This window comes from Pseudonaja textilis, chromosome 1 (assembly GCF_049901715.1).
Source record: "Pseudonaja textilis isolate UNSWEBS1 chromosome 1, rPseTex1.2, whole genome shotgun sequence".
Lineage (NCBI taxonomy): Eukaryota > Metazoa > Chordata > Lepidosauria > Squamata > Elapidae > Pseudonaja > Pseudonaja textilis.
Window position 1 is genome coordinate 131,441,646 of NC_141990.1, and position 17,870 is coordinate 131,459,515.

At 39.2% G+C, this 17,870-nt stretch overlaps 1 protein-coding gene across 3 annotated transcripts in view; it reads left to right on the top strand.

Moving 5' to 3' along the window:
• The window catches only part of RNF144A (ring finger protein 144A), a 63,180-nt gene extending 52,472 nt beyond the window's left edge, over window positions 1-10,708 (top strand). For all 3 annotated transcript variants that reach the window (XM_087916878.1, XM_087916872.1, XM_087916881.1), the window contains exons 3-8: window positions 1,413-1,517; window positions 1,668-1,728; window positions 2,779-2,986; window positions 3,678-3,825; window positions 4,537-4,626; window positions 7,754-10,708. In XM_087916878.1, the coding sequence (XP_087773004.1) occupies window positions 1,413-1,517; window positions 1,668-1,728; window positions 2,779-2,986; window positions 3,678-3,825; window positions 4,537-4,626; window positions 7,754-7,885 (744 nt within the window). In that variant the 3' untranslated portion in view covers window positions 7,886-10,708. The remainder of the gene's footprint in view (window positions 1-1,412; window positions 1,518-1,667; window positions 1,729-2,778; window positions 2,987-3,677; window positions 3,826-4,536; window positions 4,627-7,753) is intronic.
• Window positions 10,709-17,870: the final 7,162 nt, after the last annotated feature.

Here is a 17,870-nt window from a genome sequence, read left to right on the forward strand (position 1 = left end):
AGGCAATGTTCTTCCACTAAACTGATGTGCGAATCTTAGGATGGCAAAGGAGTCAGTCCAGGAATTGCACATCCTAGCACTTTTGTGGTTAGATTTTGCTATATATGAATTTGCTTGTTTGAGGATAGGATTTAGCTTGCTTTCCGAGAACTGAATCTTAGTAAACACAGATTACTATGCCTAGAGCTTTCATTTCTTGTATAACCATCAGTATGCAATTATCCTAAATTCCCATTCAAAAAAACTGATATCAAAGAACAATATCAATACCAGCCCTATAATTTGGGTGAATTTCTGCTGATTAGATCATGTGCTGATGCTTGTTCTAGCAAACCCCCTGTCATGTGATCGCAATCTGGATGCTTGATTATTGGCTCACACTCACGATGGTTGCAGCACCCTATTGTCGTATGGTTGCCATCTGCAACTTTTCCTGTTGGTTTCCCACAAGTAACATCAGCGGGGAAACTGGCAAAGAAGGTCATGAGTCACTCTGGTACCTTTCTCACCCCCCTTCTGGCAACAGCCACCTCCAGCACACTTGCGCTGTGCCTCCTGACCCACCCACTCACCCTTTCCTGCCCAGCAAAAGCCCCCCACTCGCCCTTCAAGCTGCTTGGGCCTTGCTTAATGATGGCAATGGAAATGTTGGGGTTGCTGATGCTAAGCGATGCAACCATGGGAATCATGCTTTGGGAACATATCTCTTAGTGACGGAAATTCCAGTCCCAATTACCACTGTTAACCAAGGACTGTACAAGAGATAGTTAAAGCTATGGCAGCAACTCAGTGGTTATTAAGCACATCTTAGAAAAGTTTCTAACAGTTTGGAGCAGGAAGAAAGGGAAGAAAAACACATTGCTTAGTAAACAAACAAAAAACCTCTTGTGGTGGTTTATTTATCTAATAAGGGCTAATATTAATCACATTCAATATTCGTATTTTTCATTATCAAATTCATGCTAAAGCAGTGGGTGTCATCTTTTAAGCTTCTATCAAAAACAAATTTAGAGATTAAAAACTATTTGTCTCACTCTAAAAACTGCAGAAAACTAATCTAAAACAAGAAACTGAGAAGGAACTCATTTATGACATGGAAATAATGAGTATTTCTGACTTCAAATTATGGGTTGGCCATGATGATATCCAAACTGGAAGCATTCAAGTTCCTTAGGCTTTACCTGCTGAGTGGAGCATTCACTCAGTAAACCTTGTACCTTTGTTAACAACGAGTTATTGGAAAGCATTTTGCAGATAATGGCATGAAAAGGGCTCAAATGTAATTAGGCTACTCCTGTGAATTAACTCCTAAGGCTTATGTTGATTTCATTATCTGGAAAAAGTATTCAGTGATCTGTATATATCCCAGTCCCTGTGTGGCATTTATAATTATTTCCCTTGACTTTTCACAGTGCCTGAAACAGTATGTGGAGCTTTTGATCAAGGAAGGCCTTGAAACAGCAATTAGCTGTCCTGATGCTGCTTGCCCAAAACGAGGGCATTTACAAGAAAATGAAGTACGTTCCGTCTTCATCTTTATCTTACATTATAGTCACACTCACTTCTAATTAAAATTAATGATTTTTATTATGTTCCTTTTTATCCGATAACCTTTTTACAGCATAGCTATATTAAGCGCTATTTTTCTCTTCCTCTCTCCTCAACAGATTGAGTGTATGGTTGCATCAGAAATTATGCAGAGATACAAAAAACTACAATTTGAAAGAGGTATTGTATGCGGCTACAGTCTAGAATCCATAGTTTGCCCCAAACTATGAAAATAATTTGGTTCCATTTTTTTTTTAAAAAAAATCTATTTATTTTATTCTGCTTTGTTCAGTGTTTTCTGGAAGATCTCCATTTATTGTTATGTAAATAAGGCGGAGTGCTTTGAGGTGATTTTTATTTTATTTTATTTTTAATTAGACTTATATCCTGCCTGAGAGAGCATGACTGGTCCACAGTCACCCAGGCATCTTTCATACAGTAGCTAAGGCAGACTACAACTCACAATGTCCTGAGTTTTGTTCCTATGCCTTAACCACTATACCAAACTCACTTGTATTTCATGTAAAATTCGATTGCCTCTAATTTGGGGGAGATTAAAAAAATGTTAAAACAAAGTCACCCCACAGACATGGCAAAGAAGACCTATATAAGGGATCATTATACTGTCTTTGATATTGTATTATAAAAGTCGAGATTATAAACTAGGTTCAAGCCATGTTTTCATGGCTACGAGGAGAGAGGCGTTGCACAGAGTTTTTCAATTATTCTGTTTCTCACCAAGGACTCCTGGGGATAAGGTGATTAAGCACTTAGTTTTTTTCTTTGTGAGGATGGTGTGGGAAGGGTTTTTAGTATATGTAACATTATTTTATTAATGGGAAGCCGAATTCTGTTAAGTTTGGATTCTTCTTCCAAGAAATTACTGGGGTGTTGCAAAACACTGTGGGGAGGGAACAGAGGCAGGAATAGCTCATGTTTTCTTTGCTTTCCCATTTTATTTGAAAATAAAATGTTTGCATTGTTCCCTGCATATTCTATATTAGTGAAAGCTTTAGAATGCAGCGTTATCAGTCACTGGACATTCCTCATTGTGTTCCATAACTCAAGATCAATTCCAAGTCTTCACCTTTGTCACTGGAGTATAAACAACTGCAATTTATGCCAGATTATGGATACCTAATCTATTATCCCAGCCTTCCGTAGGGATTAAATTTATTAATTCTGCTGTTAATCTATAGCTTTTCTCAACTGCACCTTATTCCTTAACAGAAATCCTTTTGGATCCTTGTCGGACTTGGTGCCCATCCTCTTCCTGCCAAGCAGTTTGCCAGCTTCAGGAATCAGGACCTCAGAGCCCCCAGTTGGTGCAATGCAAAGTCTGCGACATAGAGTTCTGCTCAGCATGCAAATCTAACTGGCATCCAGGACAAGGATGTCAGGAGAATATGCCAGTCAGCTTCCTTCCAGGGGAAACAAGGTACAGAGCTACGGAGCAAGGCGCCTCTATTCCTAACATATTACTAGCAGCTTTTTCACTCAGCTTTCACAAAGCTGGTTTTGTCGCTATTGTCTCAGGCGGCATGTTGTTAGTTGACGGGATTTTTAAAAACCTTTGTATCAGTAACAACCACAGCAGAGGACATAGAGCTCAGAGTGATGCAAGCGACAAGCAACATCATGATGTTGCAATGCAAATCCTCCCTTCTTTTATAGGCAATGTAGCATTATACACATGCTCCAAAAATGAAAAGCTTGCCCTGTGTTACTGCTTTTGTCATTCCAACAAAAAATAGAGAATACCTGTAGATGTTTTTTTTTTTTTTTAGCAAAAGATGGTCTTAGAATCTCTCTTGAATATGGTCACATCATATATTCCCTTTTTATGTCCCCGTAGTTCCTATTCGGGGTAGAGTTGGGGTGACTTGATAGAGCTGAGTGTTTACTGACTGGATGCCCTTCCTGATGCCCACATGGAGTTCAGAACAAATATTTGTTCTTAGCGCCCTAGGAGAGAGAAACATCTGTCAGTAACTAGGATTGAACTCTCAACCTTCTGAGTGGTAGGCTGGGGTCTTCATCATTGGGCCACACAGAAATAATTTCAATTTGAAAGTGACACGTACTGAAAAAGTATTTGTCCCCTAATGTAATCAATCTGTTTCTTCCAGCTCTGTTTATAAAATGGAAGAAGATGATGCGCCAATCAAGCGCTGCCCAAAATGCAAAGTTTATATTGAAAGGGATGAAGGCTGCGCTCAAATGATGTGTAAAAATTGTAAGCACGCCTTCTGCTGGTATTGTCTGGAATCACTTGATGTAAGTTTTCTTTTTAAGATGAGAATATTATTGTTCATTAAAGCTACTGCAATCCTGGGTCCCCCAAAATAGACCTTTTAAATGCCATCTTATAGGACATTCCAAAATTGTACAAATGAATAGACCCACATTGATAAGTTAACAATTTAAATGTTAAATTCTTTATTTTTATGTTAAATATGTAGAAATAATGATTTGTTGCATACATATTCATTGGAATAGAGGAAAGTAGAATAGAATGGAATGGAATAGAATAGAATAGAATAGAATAGAATAGAATAGAATAGAATAGAATAGAATAGAATAGAATTCAATTCAATTCAATTCAATTCAATTCAATTCTTTATTGGCCAAGTGTGATTGGACACACAAGGAATTTATGGTATGTGATACCATTTCAGAAAGACAGCATTAGTTGGGATTTGCACATACTATAAATGTAAAGGTTCCCCTCGCACATACGTGCTAGTCGTTTCCAGCTATAGGGGGCACTGCTCATCTCCGTTACAGAGCCAAAGAGCCATCCGAAGATATCTCCGTGGTCATGTGGCCAGCATGATTAAACGCCGAAGGCGCATGGAATGCTGTTACCTTCCCACTAATGAGAGCAGACGAGAATATTGCCAGCCTTGTTTAGGAGAAGCAATATGAATGTTTGCCAAGATTCAGCATCCAGCGCCTCCAAAAAGTTTTTTTTCTATTCTTTTCTAGGATGACTTTCTCCTTATACATTATGATAAAGGACCTTGCCGAAACAAGTTAGGTCATTCTAGGGCATCGGTTATTTGGCACAGAACACAGGTAGGTGTTTCTCTATCTTCACTATGCAGAGTTTAAATGAATTCAAAGAATTATGGCTCAGAAAATTATGAAACAATTCCATAGTTATGGAGTAATTGCTCATACAAGAAATGAATCAAATAAAATAGGAAATAGGATTTTTTTTTTTAAAAAAAAGTTGTTAGCTAGCTACTTTTCTACAGTCTGTTTTGTTGTTGATAAACTTTGATGCAAGGTGCAAAGAATCACAAGAGCCATTTGTGTAGTGGTGAAGGCACCAGGCTAGAAACTGGGAGACTGTGGATTCCAGCCCTACCTTAGGCACACAGCCAGATGGATAACCTTGGGCCAGTCACTCCCTCTCAGCCCTAGGAGGGAGGCAATGGAAAACCACTTCTAAAAAAGCCTTTCAGGAAAACTTCTAGAGTTTAATCCAGGCAGTCAACTAGGAAACAACACTGACTCGAAAGCCCAAAGAATCACAGTGGACAATCTTAACATAAAGTAGAGAGGATGGGAAGAGACCATCTCCTCCAGGACAGAAAGAGTTGAGGAATGTTTTCCTTGGGCTTCTTCTTCCCCTGGAAGGTCTTTGTCCTTTCTCCTTATGAGGACTTTCTAGAGGAGCACTTCTAACTCCCTGGGATTCAAAGTTGGCTTCTTTCAAGGATAATCCATTTGGGAACTTTCTAAGAGATGGCCGTGGTGATTCCGTTCCACCTGCCTGAATTCTGCTGCTCCTCTGCCAAGGAGAGTTAGCTGGGAGCTTCCAGGGAATATTTCAACATTCCTTACCATCTTCCTTCACAGTTAGGATCAGAGAGGAGAAGTGGTTAGGATTGTGCTCCGGTTCCTTTTTTTGGAAAGGAATTAAAATACTCCTGGAAGCATTGCAACAACCTAAGGGAGAGGGAGGGCCGTTAGAGTTATTATGGATAATGTAACATAGCCAGCTGTGAAGGAGGAAACCACAATATTTTTCATGAAGTGAAACAGTCATAAATTCACCCCTCTGTAAAATGAATTTTTAAAAAATTTAAATAATGTGGATTTTTGCAACCACATAGGACTTCCACGTATGTAGTTACATAACGCGTTTTAAATCTCCCAGAGTGAATGTTGTTCAACCCTGCCACCTGGTGACAAAAAAAGGACTTTCACTCCCTGATGAAAAATAATAAACTCTAAATATTATTAAGTAGTTAACATAGATTTAATTTTTCCTTAAGAAAGAAAAAAAAATCTGAGAATAGACTTTAAAATAAATATGTCTATAGTCTTTCAACAGCTATGGGGAAATCTGTTTGAGCACTACCTCTGCTGTGCTAACCTTTAGGTTGTCTCTTGTAAAATCAGGATAATTTTACTTTCCATTCTTTTGCTTAAGAAGCTCTTGGTGAGGTCAGCAGAAGGTTTGAGTCCTGCATTAAGTATGAGATTCATATTTTATAAAATCCTTCCAAATTCAAAATCTCCTGTTGATGCTTTTGTTCAACCTCATAGAATCAACTTAAGATAAAATACTCCAGAGCTAAGGGATGATCTTCACACCAATCCCTGCCACTCCTTTCTATTTCTACTGCCTTTACTCTGCCTAATGGCAAATTTGCCCTGCAGTGCTTTAGTCCTTACCACAGAATGTAAATTTCTGTTGTTGCCCACATTTGTTAGGTGTCAAGGTTTCTCTGCAAAAAGTCAAGACTGAATAAGAAAGACAATTTTCTGCAATGTGATACTTTACAATATGCCAGAATACAACTCCCAGACTTCTCATCTAGCATGGCCAGTGGAACACTTTAAGCTAAGAATTTGGGAACTGAAATTCAACAAATTTGAGAATTGACACAAGCTACCAAGGCTGGGTCCAGTGATGATGGATTGATGAGACCCAGCTTTAAGGCCTTACTTAGTCATAGAGTTAGCTCCTAGAACAGCTGTTCTAAGATCATAGAGTCATAGGGCTGGAAGGGACCTTGGAGGTCTTCTAGTCCAACCCCTTGCCCAAGGCAGGAGTCGTTACGCCATCCCGATCAAAATGAACAGTCATCCCATCTATAGAGCTTTAAGTTACTAGAAGAAAGGTGGGATATCCATGTTAAAATAAATAGAGGTAAGCATTTGCGTTGTATTTGCAAGGGGTCTCTTCCACCAGCCTGAGATAGAAGAATGTTTTTATGTATCAGTTTCAGTAGGAGCTATTACCTCTGTTTCACACTTGCAATCGAGGCCAAGAAACCTTTTAAACATTTTCAGTATATTGAAAGATGGGATAACTAGGCTTCATTTTAATGCCAAGCCCCTAATTCCGTAGGATGCAGAATTGGTTAAACCAGGCTAGTTCCGAACAGAGTTCCATTCTCTACCCCTTCTGGGATCTCAGCCCTTGCACTTTGTGCCTTGTTAGATCCGATGGTGACCCCAAACATGTCTCCATTCTGAGGGACCCTACCCATCCCTAGCCTTAGTGCTAGAATCGCTATAGACTTCTCCTTCAGTAGAAGGAGCATCTATTGGCTGCAGAATTAGTAAGTGCTGTTTGATGCTGTTCTTTTGCATTGATGGAGAAGCCATTGAGGGTCATCTGGAAGGGCAGAACTCTCCAAAGCTCTTAGGCCTAAAGGGCCAGTTGGATTGTCAGTGTGGATTCCCAAATGCCTTTTCATTCGTCCACAAGAGCTCCAGGGATTTGGGAGAGCCCTGGGAATGCGCATAACGAGTAAAAACAACTTCTGTTTGAAAAGGGAATAATGAAAGGGAAGGGGAGAGAGATTCGGTAGGTTACATTCTTCAATGTTTTTTCTTGTGTAGAGGAATCTCAAAACATTTTCCAGTCTTCCTTCTTGCACTTGGTCTTCTACTGACGGTGTGTCTGAATCTTACATAGAATTGTTTCCCCTTGCCCAAAAGCTTCCTTTCCTACATACGGTTAGCCTTCCTCCGTCTCTGCCTTCAGTGACAGAGGAAGCCACCAGTTGGAAGCCAGCTTTTCCATTTAACTCTTGTTCTTATGTGTTCCTCAACCAGAAGATGAAAACACTGCGGGCCGAACAGTTAATAGGGCCCTAGCAATTCTCATCCTGTTAAGCAGAACGGAAGAACATTTTTCACCCGTGTTTCTTTTCTTTCTTTTTTTCTTTTCCTAATGCAGGTCGTGGGGATTTTTGCAGGATTTGGCCTGCTGTTACTAGTGGCATCGCCCTTTCTTCTGCTCGCTACTCCGTTCGTCCTCTGCTGCAAATGCAAGTGTAGTAAAGGAGACGATGACCCTCTGCCTACATAGAGAGAATGAAGAAGGGACCTACTCATCATCGCTGTCCGTTTCCTATTCCCCCTCTCCCCTTTTGCACTTAATCTTGTTAGCATCTTGCCTTATTCCACTTGGAGTGAGAAGTGAGGCACCAGAATTCCTGGAACTACTCATACCAGAGTTCCCTGTCCACCAGTCAGATTTTGGGTAACAGTTTAAGGACTGGCCAAAGACAAGCTGAACATTGGAAGTGTGTGCAACAATGATCTGAGTCATTCCTTCTTCTCTGGGGGACAACATTCTCTGGAACTGAGTGACACCACCCAGATGAAAATCTTCATATATCTACTCGCATTAAACTGAGAGAGGCGGTTTTTTGCAAACCCATTACCAATTATAATATGTTCATTTTAGATGTGACTTCCAATATCCGTTTATTAAAATCAATTTCTTAATATTTGCAATTGGAAAATGTCTAAGCATTCTTGTCTCCTCACCACTGCCCATCTTCCTCACACAAAGTAATGGCATCCAGAGAGGTGCCCCAGGCCTTAGATTTTCAAGACAAGAAGGTGCCATTTCTGCCTGCTAATATTTGTAAATCTATATAAGCAAAATAGGTGGATGTGTCTGCATTTTGATTATTTTTTTTTTAATTTAAATTTGTTTTGAGGGTTGGGAGGGAGGATTTCAATGTTTTATGGTTGAGTTATATCACCCAGAACTGTTATATAATCAAGACTCTTTTAAACATCAAGGTGATACTAAATCCAGATCTCATTAACAGATCTCAGTTTGGAGGACTTCAGATTTCACCGGCAAAATATGTTAGAACAGGAATACACCATGCTGGGAGTTGGCACCCTGGCAGTTGAAAAATAGCAGGGGAGAGAAGAAAGAAAAGGGGCCGGGATGATTGGGGACAGGCTGGCCAATAGGATATGCCACTTTGGGAGATGCCAAGTTGAGGAAAGCAGGGATATGTACCATGCCCTGATTGCCAGCCTCGTCCAACTGTGCCTTTTGTTTCCTACCTAGATTTGTTTCTACCTGTTGTTTATTACCTATTTGCTACATGTAAATAGAGCTGCCTCTAATCTGGTATCCTTTTGCATATCTAGGAAAAAAATATTTCGTAGAAGCCGAGCATGTTCTAAATGTTCTAAATTTCAGGAAGGCTCATGATTTCTCTTTTGGCAGCAGGTGCTAACCTGAAGACATAACAATCACTGTCATTTCCCACATGGGCTCTGCTTTACAAACCACAAGAAAAGCAGAACTGGTTTTCCTCTTTAAGGAATCAGGTCATTCCATGATAGGAAACACCCCTTGTCTATTTTGTTCACCCTGAGGTCCATCTTCCTTAGAGCCTGAGAGTTCAAGGCATGAGTTGGGAGAGGTATATGGGGGAAGTGTAGATGTCCCCCCCATCTTTTCCAATGTCCAGCAGGTACTGATGATCAACCAGAGAGAGGGGACACCTTATGTCCTTTCAGCTCAGTTCATTAAGCTGTGCCTGGATGTAGAAGCATAGTACAGATGTTACAGTCCCATCTAAATTCAGAAAGGTTCTGTTTTCTCCCTTCCATTTTGCTTCAATTATTTAAAGTCTGCAGTGATAATACATACTCTAAAAGCTGTTCAAAAAGTGTATTTAATTCATTTATTAAAAAAAAAAAAACTACTTCTATTTTGTGACGTAAGGTATTGTGACAGCAAACATTGTTTTTAAATATCTCCTTTTCCATCTTATATTTTTGACTAATCTTTTCATATTCTGAAGGACCATAAAATGGGCATATGGCTGCAGTTGATAACTCACCATTGGTTATTTTGTTTGGAGTGAAAATTGTAAAATGTAGATATTAAATTAGGAGAAAGTATTAGCTCCAAATGTTCTGTAACAAAATGAAACCCGAAAATGAGAAAATCTTCCATGCATATGTAAGCCAATTGAAAGAGAAACTATTTTGTGGCATAATAAGGACATAACCATTGGGCTGAGGGTTTGTACTTGTTATCTAATGCAAATCTGATCACAGCTGTTCTCCCATAACAGAAAATTAATCCGTTGGCTGCATTGCTTTAATTTTTTTTTCTTTCTCTCTCTTTTAACAAAAATGAAATCACTTCTCCTAGTTTTCCCATTTATCAACTTTTAGAAGATGAGCAGAGTAAGGAGCAACATTTATCTCTGACATCAGTGGAAAAACCTAGCCATAATTGGCATCCAAGATACAGCAATCCTTTCAAACTAATAGTGGGCATCTGAGAGATGGAATATTCTTATTGTAATCCTGACTAGAACTTCTGCACCTCATCCACGTTCTTGACATTCAGTATAAATTTTAAAAGAATTATTTTAGGCAACCTAAGCAAACCAAGGAGTGGTAGGCATCCATTTCTTCCTGCAGTGAGGCCAAACGATGTAGCACAAGCTCATAAAGGCAATTGCAACTAACTTTTCAGCCCTGATGTAAAGAAAACAAAAGGTATTTGCAGTAGCTCATCTTTCAATCATTTTGCAGGAATGCCAGGGTCCTCCAAATGTGAAGCATGAGCAAATTTGAGAGCCATTGTAAATTTGTGCATATGCAAAACACCCTGCAAACTGGTTTTACAAAGGGTTTTGTCCTAGGAAAACACAGTGTAATGGAAACAGTGGCATTAAGGGATTTTAGCCATCATGCTTGCTAATGCACTTCTGCAAATGACGAAACTCATCTTTTGTGTCTAAAGTCCCCTGCTGGTTCCTGCTTTGTTAGACATGTAATCCTGTCTTATTGGAGTCCAAAAACATTAGGTCCAGGTATGTGCCATACAACTGAATCATCCCTGCTCATTGAACCATTATTTTTTTTTAAAAAAAAACTTGTATAGAGAAGCATGGAAGAGTCCTGCATATTGATAAATGATGTTGACTACAGTAAAAGAAATACATTTTGTTCCTGTATTTGAAATGTAACTGCATTTTGTGCCACTAACACTGTGATGTATAAAAGAGCTGTTGAATGCCTTTGAATGTTGTTTTGTACTTTGGAATCATATCAAAGAGTTTTATTTGTAATTTCAATAGATATTTTAAATGAATCTCTCTTCTGTCTGTTTGGGTTTTTCCCCCTGCCTTTGTCTTAGTCTGCTGTGGAGCCGTTCCTATGTGCAACCAGAGTTACCATTATTTTCCCTGGTCAAGTGGTGACGGCCAGTGATGTCACTTCATACTTTTAAGGGATAGTGATGTCATTGGTAAGGGACAGTGTTCCCTGTTTATAGAAGCCTCAAAAGCTATAGTGATTCCACTCTCACTTTCTGCTACCTTCTCTAGCTTCTCAGCACCTTATCTTGCCCAAAATGATATGATTCAACAGGCATAAGGCCACCAATAGCTTTCTAAGATGGGGAGAAGTAATCATTCTGTTGCCAGAACAAGCTCACAAACCAGAAAGCTATCAATTTATTCCATTGTAGCTTGACCTTCTATCACAAGCTACACTTTGTCTGCTTGCTTCTGGGAAAAATATCAAGCATGGTTTAGCAATAAAGTTTGGGTCCTTGCTGTTGCTTCTAATCTACCCAACCATAGGGAGCAACAGTGAAGGTTTCCCTGGCCAGCCTAGTATATTGCTTCTCTCCAACTGAAATGAGCACTTCGGGCACAGTCCTCAGCCTTCCAGTTGGTTTTCTGAGGAAATAAGCTGCGTGACATCAGCTTGCATGCATGAAATTCTGTGTATTTGCTTGCTTGGATATGCAGGGAAGAAATTCATAGTGGAAATAAAATAAACACCAGTCCTGTCTTTTGTTACCTCAGATAAAGGTACAAGGGTCTTAATTAATGCGCACATTTCTGTAGCATTTCCTCTCACAATTCAGAGCAATAACTTTTTAACGGAGGACAGAAGAACTGTTTCATAGGCACCAAGCATATTTGGCGATCAGCAGCCACCGTATTTCTACTGTCAGATGTAAAATGACAATTATTAAAAGGAGTGAAAGAGGATAATTAACTTATTTGCCGCCGCTGCTCTCTAATAAGAGGAAGGAATGATCTACATTCATTGGCCAGTATGATCTACAGTGTTTGGTGGCATTTCAGTTTTGAATGATTACATTCGTAAAAACAAAACAACAACTCAATTCTTTGCTTAACGCCCAGGTTGCCAGTCCCAATTATGAAAGGAGGACTTGCTCTGTTAGGTGAGATTTTTGTCAGGGGCGATATTCAGGGACCTGTCCTGTAGATCTTGGCAGCCAGGCAGGTACATAGGTCATATCTTGAGGACTATCTATACATCCAACCAAGGGGAGTCCACTGTCTTGTGGGTCACTGGTTCCATTGTTGAATTGTTCTTAGCTTTTGCTAGCATTCCATGGGGATCTCTCTTCATGTAACTTAAACCCTTTATTCTGAGTTCTACAATCTGGAATGAGAGAGAGGAGATCTTGATCTCTTCACATTTGAGTGTAGAAATCATATTCCTTTCCTGTTTTTTTTCCCCCCCTTAAGACTCCTTCAACTTCCCTTAAGTTCTAGTCCCCTGATCATATCCAGTTGCTGAATCGGTTTTCAGTTTCTCCAAATTAAAGTGTAAGGCTAGAAACGGACGGAGTACTCAAAACAAGATCTGACCAAAGCAGGGGCAGAAGTCACATTTCTGTTGATGCAGCCAAACATTGCATCGGCCTGTTCTGCATTTACTTCTGGCTCAGGCATTTGTCAGTTTTCAGTCAGCTATTGTTCCAAACTCTTTTTAAAAAGGAAAAAATAAAAAGGATTACTACACTGGGTATCTTCCCTGCAATATCAGTGCAGGTTTTTTTGGTTTTTTGCAGTTTCTTTATGAAATTTATAACTTGCTTACAGTACTTATATAAGGAAAGTTTGCAATCATTAACAATCATTCCCAAATTAGAAAATCTTAGGCATAAAAACACAATTAAAATTAAGGCAGAAATAAATCAATACTGTTAAAATCAAATCAGTTCCGCTAACAATTCTCAGTTATTATTTCAATCTGACAGGAGATGGGTCATATAAATATTCTGAATGGGAACTGATATGCTAACATTTCCAACCAAAGGCCTTTTTGTATGTATTTAATTCTTCAATAAATTTAGTTATTTATAATTTATTTTGTAATCTGAATAGCTACGATCTCAACTGAATTTTTCTTTAATTATACTAAATATTCTATTTTTTTTAACAAGCAGCTTAAAAAAAAGCATCCCTCATACTTCCATTTATTTTATTAAAAACCAGCAGGGTGCAGCCTTTGCACACAATATAAAAGGATATTAAATAGCTTTCCTACTGAAATATTTAACAAGCAACATGCAAATATATGCATAGTACCAGTGCATAAAACAATGCATTTGTAAGAGTGATCAGTGATGGTGATTGGGTGCGTTATGGATATATATTTTCTTTACTAGATAATAGCGTTTTATATGCTAAATAATGGTAATGTAAAACTTTTCCCCAAGACTACCTGTGCTAATCTTTTACAGAAAGCAACAAAGCAAAATATAGCAAAATGCTTTCTGTTGTTGCTGTAGCTTAAGAAAAGAAATCAAAACATAAATATAAGATTTTAAAAAAATTGAAACCAAATATTTTGTGGGGAAATGCCAGACCATTATCTCCTCTGTTCCTATTCATTGTTTTTCAAGCAGGCACAAGTTACAGTTTTAAAAAAAATCCAGCCAGCCACTAATTAGAATGTAATATAAAAACTATTTTAAAAGCTATATATAAAATAAACTTGAACGGATGAATATTTTCTTTTTAAAAAATAAAATAAAATAAATTTTATTGATTTTACAATTAAAAACAGATCTACAACACATACACAAAAAACAAGGCCTTGACAAAGGCCAAGAAGAGAAAGAAAGAGAGAGGTGTAAAAAGAAAGAAAAAGGGAAGAAAAAAGAAAAAGAAATGAAAAGGAAACATTTAAAAAGAACAATATCCTTTTTGACAGTCTGTAAGATCTATTCTTCTTAAGTTGTATCATATATGCACACCTTATCGGTATCTATACTTAAATTACCCTCAACTAGATTTCTCTTATAAACGGTCTATCTTTGAATTAACCAGTCATACCAGGAATTCCAAATATTGTAATATATTGAGGACTCTTTGTTTTTTAAGGCTAGAGTTAACTTGTCCATTTCTGCGCACTCTAATATTTTCTGAATAACCATCTGTTCTGTGGGAGTGTAAGGTAATTTCCAGCACTGAGCGAACGCTAGCCTGGCCGCAGTTAGAATGTGAATTGTTATATACTTCGTCTTTTTTGACAATTGTTTGTCAAAAATCCCTAATGGTTTGTATTCAATTTGTTCTTTGGTTATCTCCTCCAACCATTTTCTAATTTTTTGCCAGTATTTCTGGGATTCCTTGCATGACCACCACATGTGGAAAAAGGTTCCATCCATGCTTCTGCATTTCCAGCATTTTGGACTCGTGTTGGGGTGCATTTTCACCAGCCTCGAAGGGGGTAGGTGCCATCTGTAAAACGGATGAATGTTTTCATTACTGCCTTTGGCAATCAAAATTAAAGCAAAGATCCACATATGCACACCCCCCAACACAATTAACAGATTCTTATTAGTGCATAATAAAAGAATAAACAAGAACCACTGATATCAATCTCAATTAAATACCATGCCATGCCACGCCACAGCACATCACAGAACAGCTGATAGCTGCCTGCAGTCGCAATAAGTCAAAACCCACTTTGAAAGAGACTTGCAAAATTCAAGGAGGGTTTGGAGTCGTAGCTCCAGAGAGCAAATTCCCAGAGGGTGGGGTGCCCGGCTTAGCTTTTTTTTAAGGATAGGTCCCTGTTAATGCAGCCTTTGTCTCATCCTCACATCTTAACTGAAGCTCTTAGCTTCATCTTTTCCCCCCAATCAGATCTGATGTTTAAATGATCTCTCCATTACCCATCCACCCACCCCCGTTTTCTCCTGGCACAAAACTTGATCGATAGACTTCTTATGGTGCTTTGGGAGTGACCAGGGTAATAACATGGAATGGCCGGGGATCTATGGAGCTCCTATTGGTGGGCTTGGGTTGCTATAGTACATCTTTCTCCTCTGATTTCTCATGACTTTCTTCCATGGCTCTTTGATTTGGCACTGGGCAGCTGATTCAGAGAACCAGTTAGGCGTTCCTTAAGTTGCTTAACTATACAGAGGGAAAAAATCATCTGGCACAGGGCCAGATTATTTTCAGGACTGGTTATCCTTGAAGGAGTTTACCTTTTCACTAGCTGGAACCCTCAAGATCCCTTACATGTTGCCATCTAGTGGGATCTAGGCAATAGCAGCCTCTTTCCTTTAGGGTAGGGTTGTCAATTTGAAGCCCATGGGCTGGATGTGTCATGCTCTGGCTATGCCCGCCCCCGGTTTAGCGAAGGGAGAAAAATTTGTGGTACGAGTTTGACACCCCTGCTTTAGGGCGTTCTCCCCATGAGATATGGCAGACCACTAAATCCTTAGAAAACCTGGATTTTCCCACCAACCTTGGATTATGGTGAGGCTGTGTGGGAGATATGTTGCACTGGGAGATGCCAGGAGTTTCTCTGTTGGCTTTATGGTTTCTTTTCTTTCTTTCTTTTTTTTTTTTTGTTACATGAGATGAGCCCCTATATAAATTTTGAAATAAAATAACAAATTAAAATAAACAAAATCCTCCAATTGAGACAGGATGAAATGAGATCAGATGAGATGAGCCAGAAGATGTGGTGGAATAAGAGTGACAGAGGAGTGAAAGGATGGGGAAATGATGATGATGGGAAAAATAGAAGGGGATATAGAGTCAGTGAATGAATCTCTTCGGAGCTGTTGACACAACCAGCGTCAATACCAACGATGGAGCCAGTGATGAAAGGGATGATGGAACCAGTGATGGAGATATTACCAGCAATGAAGTTAATGATTAAGTCAATGATTAAACCTACAATGGAACTCATGCTGAAGACAAGGACACAGTTGATGATGGGGCCATGAAGGAGCTGAACTCCAAATCCCATTTTTGAAGATTCTAAATTCTAAATTGCGGCTTTTTTTTTTTTGCAATATCCTCAGCTTTTATTTGTGGGAGGATAGGTGTGCTTAACAAGTCCTTGTTTCCCCTCTCCTTTAATCTGATTCCTTATTCTTAGTACATAATGGCCCCAACTGAGGTAGAAATAGTTTGTTTTTCTACAGTGCAAGTAACATTTTGTGCCTCATGTAATACAGGTAGTCCTCAACTTACAACAGTTTATTAAATGACCGTTCAAAGTAACAATGGCACTGAAAAAAAGTGACCGATGACCATTTTTCACTCTATGACTTGCAGCATCCCATGGTCAGATGATTGAAAGTGAAACACTGGGCAACTGACTCATATTTATGATGGTTGCAGTGCCCTGGGGTCATGTCGTCACATTTTTTGCGACCTTTTGACAAGCCAAGTCAACTGCAACAACTGCAATGATGCACTTGAGAACTACGGCAAGAAAGGTCGTAAAAATGGGACAAAAGTCCCTTAACAAATGCCTCACTTAGCAGCAGAAATGTTGGGCTCAATTGTGGTTGTAAGTTGAGGACTACCTGCACAGTTCCCTGACTTTATGCCTCGGCTTCTCATGTTAGGGGTCCTCAGCATTGGTAGGACTCTTGCTCTGAATCCGAGTTCATCCATTTGCTCTTTGGGGAGAGCATCTGGAACACAGTAAGAGAAAGCAGAATGGGAAGAGAGAGAGAGAGAGAGAGAGAGTGAAAACATTCCCATCCTCAGACCTTGTAGACCTAGGATTTGTCTTGTGCGTTGATGAATAAAAACCACTCTTTCCATGTTAAACCAAGATAAGTGTTTTTAAGGCCTGTTCATCTGTATCCGTTTCCATGTTCTCTACTTCTTTCCCTTTAACATTTTCCCAGAGGGACGGCTATATTAATCTCCCGTAGCAAAACCGATGAAGTTCTTTCTCTCTGCCCCCCCATCCCCCATCCCCGTCGGGATGAAATCCAAATGTGCAGAACATGCAACACACATTTTTGAGTGGGGGTGGGGTGGGATTTCTGAAGCTTATATTGATGGTCGTTGATCTACCTCTATCTCCTGCCTAATCCTATCTGTGGGTCTGTGCCAATAGCTCAATCTGGTGATACAAAAGAAAGCCATATGGCTGTAATCTTGTACATGGAAGAAGAGTTGCCTTCAGCCCTTTGTTCTTTGAGTTCTGGCTACTCTTGAATAGTTTGGGAGCAATTAATCAAGTTAAATGTAAAAAAAAGAAATCATGGATTCAGTTTGAGCATCAAGATGAGGGCTTTGACGATAGCCTTGCGCTTCAGGTTGTGCTGATAATAATTCTTTCTGTCTGGTGTCTCTCTCTAAGAATTATCACCAGCGCTTATCTCTTCCTGAACATTTCCACAGGCTGAGCTGGCATTTTATTAGCATACGGGGAGTGGATGATCACACTGTCAGCATGAACATGTTTTTGGCAAGCACTTCCTCTCCAAGGTCTTTCTGGCTACACACACACACACACACACCCGTTTATTCTCTCTCGTATTTCACTTTCTGCCTCTGTCTGCGATGCAAAGCACGCCTCAGACAAGGAAAAGTTAGGACAGCTTGGGAAGAACTTGAGGGAAAAGAATGTCAATATCCTTTCAAAAACTGAACCGTTGAACGTAACTGTTTTCAGAGTAAAACAGGAATTTCTCACTCTGGTCAAGTGAATACAGCCCCCCACTGTTTTTTTTTTTTTTTTGAAAACAGTTTTATTAATTTTGACAACAAACAAAAACACATAAAACATAAAAACATCATCCTTTCCTTCATGAGTTTACAGACAGTGTATCGGTTGGTTTATCACTTTCTTTGTGTGCATCCATTTCATAGTCTCCATTGTAGTTATATTGCATAATAGCTCATATTATCAATCAACAATTATATAGCCTGATATCATTATTAAACCATCATTTGACTAACACTGTTAAGTCAGGATGCTGA